This window comes from Salminus brasiliensis, chromosome 12, assembly GCF_030463535.1.
Source record: "Salminus brasiliensis chromosome 12, fSalBra1.hap2, whole genome shotgun sequence".
In the NCBI taxonomy this organism is placed as follows: Eukaryota; Metazoa; Chordata; class Actinopteri; order Characiformes; family Bryconidae; genus Salminus; species Salminus brasiliensis.
The window spans coordinates 1,058,646-1,064,410 of NC_132889.1; the positions used below are offsets into that span (position 1 = coordinate 1,058,646).

General features: G+C 43.0%; 1 protein-coding gene across 1 annotated transcript in view; it reads left to right on the forward strand.

The window, feature by feature from the left end:
* Positions 1-5,052, forward strand: part of dele1 (DAP3 binding cell death enhancer 1) — a 9,568-nt gene extending 4,516 nt beyond the window's left edge. The window contains exons 7-11 of the mRNA XM_072693333.1: positions 333-475; positions 783-947; positions 1,383-1,475; positions 2,194-2,347; positions 3,091-5,052. Of these exons, the coding sequence (XP_072549434.1) occupies positions 333-475; positions 783-947; positions 1,383-1,475; positions 2,194-2,347; positions 3,091-3,329 (794 nt within the window). The 3' untranslated portion in view covers positions 3,330-5,052. The remainder of the gene's footprint in view (positions 1-332; positions 476-782; positions 948-1,382; positions 1,476-2,193; positions 2,348-3,090) is intronic.
* Positions 5,053-5,765: the final 713 nt, after the last annotated feature.

Genomic DNA, 5,765 nt, shown 5'->3' on the forward strand with positions numbered 1-5,765 from the left:
GCGGGGCTAAACTGCTATTGGCTGAGGCTTTGCATAAAAAATTTTTTTTGTGTGACATCACAGAGGCGGAGAGGTTAAACTGGAGCGTTTTGCAACCGGACACTCTACTATTTATTATTTATTTATTACAGAATTCTGGACGTCAGGCAGACTGTCCAGTCACCCCCATCAGCGCTTAGACTTTTGCTGTGACGTCACTTCCAGGGCTGGAACACATGGTCATTAGCCACCCCCTGATTTTATAGCTAACTTGTCTATTATGTCCTTCTTTCTCTCTGTGTGTGTGTGTGTGTGTGTGTGTGTGTGTGTGTGTGTGTGTGTGTGTGTGTTAGGTCTGGGCAGCGCTGAGGCAGGTGATTATGAAGCAGCTTTCGAGTGTTTTCTGGCCTCGGCCCAGCAGGACTACAGCAAAGCTCAGTTTAACACTGGAGTGTGTTATGAGACGGGCCGGGGGGTCCATAAAGACCTCAGCAAGGTACACACACACACACACACACACACACACACACACACACACACACACACACACATATATACGCCTACATCTTTACATTCACAGCCTTTAGTAGGTGATCTTGCTAGTCTTGTCCAATGGCACTTATTAGTATAGGGTGCTGTTTATGCTTAGACAGGGAATTGAACCCCAGTCTACTGAGTGGAGGGTGGTGGTGCTATCCACTATGCTAGTATTGATTCCATAAACTTGTTGTTTTGTATGTTTTTAATGTTCACCCTGTTACGTGTGTGTGTGTGTGTGTGTGTGTGTGCGTGCGTGTGTGTAGGCGTTGCAGTATTACAGGCGTGCAGCTGCAGCAGGGCACAGGCAGGCTCAGTACCGCTGTGCTAAACTCCTTCTGAACAGCAGGGGGCAGAAGAACACCACAGACGCCGACACTGCTGCTGCTCTGTCTCTGCTGCACAAAGCAGCGGCCGCTGGACTCACTGAGGTACTGACCACACACACACACACACACACACACACACCTTAATTTCACTGCATAGTATAAACTATTATATTTAACCAGGTCAGAGTCTGTTTTACACACGTGGTCAGACACAGTTCATCTAGCAGATCATGAAGGATAGAATTTATAAAATATGTTTAATATTAATCAAAGTTTTGATCAAAAATTGCACTTTGTCTAGCAGGTATAATTTTTTTTAAACATTTTTGGAAATATCATTTTTTTTAAATTTTGACATATCAAATCACATGAACAAATAGGATAGATTATATACATATATAAACATCAACATTTTAAATGAACTTAAATACAATTAAAATACAAATAAAATCAATACAGATATAATAAAATAAAATTAAATAATTGATCAGTTTGTAAAACTCTCCTCTCTCTCTGCTCCCTCTCTCGTCCTCTCAGGCTCAGCTGTATCTGGGTGTGTTGCTCTCTCAGGAGGAGGACACTGACGGAGGACAGTCTGTGCAGTACTTCAGGATGGCAGCAGAGAGCGGAGTGAGACTCAGCACACCTCACTCACATCTAAACACGCTGTCTGTGGTCAGCACTACAATATAATCGGACATGATGCTGTGCCAGCTCTGCTGTGTCTTCTATAGATACGTACGAAAGCATCCACACACGGTGCCCAGTGCCATCCTGCAGGTAGAGGGGCGTAAAGCCCTGCAGCTCCGGACTCTGGAGCAGTGGAGCTGACAGCCAGGGGCACTGAGGGGGGGTTTTTGATCTATAACTACTCATCCATGATCAGTACCAAGTGGCTGAAGTCCATCAAATGCTCACAGCAATGTTCCAAAATCTAGATCTTTGCAGATCTCATCAGAACAGATAAAGCAGGTGAACATAAATCCAGTAAAGAGGAGAAACAAGAGCTTCTCATTCTGAAGAAAGAAAGTAGTGAGATCTTGTCGGTGAGCTAGTCTGAAGAACAGAGCTCGGTTCCTCCAGGGTTCTCCTGGACGCCCCCCAGTCCAGCCAGCACAGGGTGGAGGATGTGTTCAACTCCATCAGCAGCAGCAGCAGCAGCAGCTCACCTGCTTTACCATCATTAAGCCCTGATTTACCACCAAACCAGGTGTTGATCTGAGGAGAACTCTAAATAACACTAGACTCCATGAGAGAGGAGAACTCTGGAGATGTTCTAATGATGAACACAGTGATGGAGAACCACCACTTTATAAATGTATGTATATGTTTGTGTGTTTGTGTGCAGGACAGTACTGGACTGCTGTTCCTAGGTCAGTGCTATGAGCAGGGGTTTGGGGTTCCGCAGTGTTACAGCACTGCTGTCAGTCTGTACCAGCAGGCGGCCTCTAAAGGAAACCAGAAGGCCGAGGACACACTCCAAGAGCTGCACAGCAGGGAGGGTAAGCATGCACTGCACACACACTGGGCCACACCAGTCCACATCTTTTTAAACCCAGACCACACATCCATCCAGAGTGGGAGGCTTAAACCGAGACTTACACAGAGAATGTCAATAAGTACACAATATAGACAAAAGTATTGGGACACCCTCTTAATCAAGAGTGTTTGATTCAGTCCTATCAAGCCCCTAGTCCTGCAGTCTGCCTCTCTTCCACACATCCGTGAAAGAACGGGAGGTTCTGAAGAGCTCACTGAACTCCAGCGTGGTTCTGTATGTAATAGGAGACACCGCTGCACCAACAACAACAAGTCAGCTGGTGAAATCTCCTCCCTCCTAGATCTTCCTCCATCAGCTGTGAGTGGTGTTATTATTGAACAGTGGAAGAGTTTAGGAGGAACAGCTCACAGAGAGCAGCTCAGCCACCGAGTGTCTGTCAGACCACGTAAAGTTACAGAGCGGGGTCAGGGCCGAGTGCTGAGCTCAGAGCAGAGTGCAGAAAAGCCTCCAACTGACTCAGTAACTGCAGCAGAGCTCCAGACCTGCTGCGGAGGGGGACCGGGTCCATATTAATGCCTATGGGGTTAGAATGGGACGTCAAAAACGCTCCTGTAGGTGGAATGTGTAGGCGTCCCAATACTTTTGTCCATATGACGTATGTATATGTAAATATATATATATATATATATATATTTATGCTTGTAGATTGACTCTGTCTCTCTCTCTCTCTCTCTCTCTCCGCAGTCTTGCGTTCTATCCGTTCCGCTCCTTGTCTCTCGATTCTGGATCAGCTGCATTTGAGTGCCATGTTTCCACAAGTGTCGCAGGAGGTGGGGCTTGTGCCAAAGCATCAGCTCGATTGGCCCACTCAACCTCTCCCTCATTCATGGAGCACGGGCAGTCTGTTAGCTCCGCTCCCATTCTCTGTTCAGGCTGTGAACTCCAATGGCAGCAGGGGAGGCTGGATTATAGGGGTGGGATAATACACACACACACACACACACACACACACATGCATGAATATGTGGATATGACACATGAATGGCCAGAAAATGCCTTATCAGCCCACATCCTTGCCCTCTTGGCCTTTGTCAGTATGCCCGTTGTCACTGACCTGGTAGACATGACCCTCTCTGCAGGGCCCAACCCATATCTTACCTTATATAAACGAGGTTAATAGTAGCAGCCTGAAGGGGGTGCTGTAACAGTCAGTAAACAGTCTGGTAAATCCATTCAAATTCTATTAGTTCAGTTCTATACTGTTTGAAGCAGACCAGCTTTCCCCACCTAAACACATCAAAATATCTGCGTCCAAATACTTATGACCAGTGAAAATAGGCTGCTTCTGATCCGCCATCACATCTACGGTACGCTTCTGATCCATGTGGGTCCAAAACAACAACTAGGGGGTCTTAGTTACAGTAGCAGTGTGTGAAACTACCTCCACCGTGTTTGGAAGCTGTGCTTTAGCCTGGTTAGCGCTTACTGTGAACACGAGAAGGTGGCCCAAAGCTCGTTCTGCTGGAACCAGTTTAACCACATTAAATGACATTTTACCCCGTGTTAGGTTGTGGCCCCAGTGTTCACACACACACACACACACACACACACACACACACACACACTCACCATATGCAAATTATTGTTTATTGTTTTTTTTAAACCAACTTTATAAGGATGAAGCTTTTGTGAGAGTGCAGTGTGAGAGAGCGAGTTTGGGTGAGCGAGTATTAGACAAAGTTGAATTTTAGTGAATGTATTTGTGTTGCTTTGATGTTGGACACATAAGGGAACTGGGACGCCGTCCTTTACATGCTGAGTGTGTTTGATTGTATGCGGGGTGTTTTTATATGGGTGTCAGGTTGAGGTTTACAGTTTGAGAATTTTTGTGAAAGCACTGCGAGTAAGAGACGATTGCTATTTTTGTACGATTTTATTTAGCTAGCTTTTTTAGCTGAGCTTTTGATCTGATTCGGCTGCTGACGCTTTACTAATGACTGGAAAGGAGTGGGGCGAGTCGATCACTGGCCCCATTAGCTTGCTGTCGTTGTTAGCTATAGTTAGCATTTGTTGGTGAAGTGTCTCTCTGATGTTAAGATGGAAAATCATGAATTAAAGGAATTATGAGACGCTTCAGTTTTCTGTGCGTTTATCGAAACATAGACATGAAGAAAACACCAGTGTTTTTCTTCTGCTGTTTCTCACAGGAATTCACATAAATATTTAGAATTTGTCTCTAATAATAACTTTTTTATTTTAATGTATTATCCTAAAAATAACGACCTTTTTTATATACCTTAAAAATAATGGATGAATACATTCTATTATTTGTTATTATTTTTTAAATTTTATTATTTTTATTTTATTTTGTATTGCTATTTTTTATTTTATTAGTAGTGTTATTCTACATTAAAATGCTGTTTCTTCAAATAATGACTCATTTTCTGGAAATTTCAGATTGGTGTCTCAAAAATATAAATTTCCAAACTAAATTTCTCTGAATTTTATTTTCAAAACATCTCGAAATCTTTGCTGTAATAAGTCAATATTTTGATATAATAATTTGTTGGTATGTGTTGGTGTTTATTTCTGGTGTTTATGTTGTTTAGTGAATGTACAATGAAGCACTACTGGCTGTTAGACGCACACTGTTCTGTTTATCTGTGAATAAACAAACTTTTACTACCATGAATGATGGTGTAGAAATTGATTGTTGATTGATTTATTGTGTGTATATTCATTATTTATATATGATTTTATATATATAATCAGGAATTGCCCATTATATTTATATATATGTATACACACACACACACACATTTTACAGGATTTAATAAAGTTTTGATAATTGATAAAGTATCGGGTGAAATGTGTGTGTGAATCAGTGTGAATTTCACTGATATTAAAATATCCATTTAATTTTTATGGGTTTTTTTTTTAAGTTTTATGTGGTCACGTGTTTATAAAGCATCTAAAGTGACCTAAATAAATAGTTACCAAACTGTTAAACCCGTTACACAAAACCCAAACCATCACTTTATCAGCGAAACACAATGACGTCATCCTCACAGTCCCGCATCTTGCGCTCGGCACTCTGATTGGTCAGCACAGTTTCTTTATTCCCCACCCGTAATCAGACACACCCCGCCCTCGCACTCTAGGATTGGCTGAAAAGGTCCCACCCCCTGCGCAGGGACTGGCGGTTCGGTCGCTTTGGCCGGCTGTCCGCCGGAAAACGGGTGGAAGGAACAGAAAGATTTGTTGGTGACGCGCCTTGAGCCTTCTGATTCACTGAATCGATTCTTTTGAACTAGCTGTTTGGTAGGAGCAGCGGTACAGATCGGATCGCTCAGTATTACTGTGTAGCACACCCATAATTACAGACTGCATTACAGACTGCATTACAGACTGCATTACAG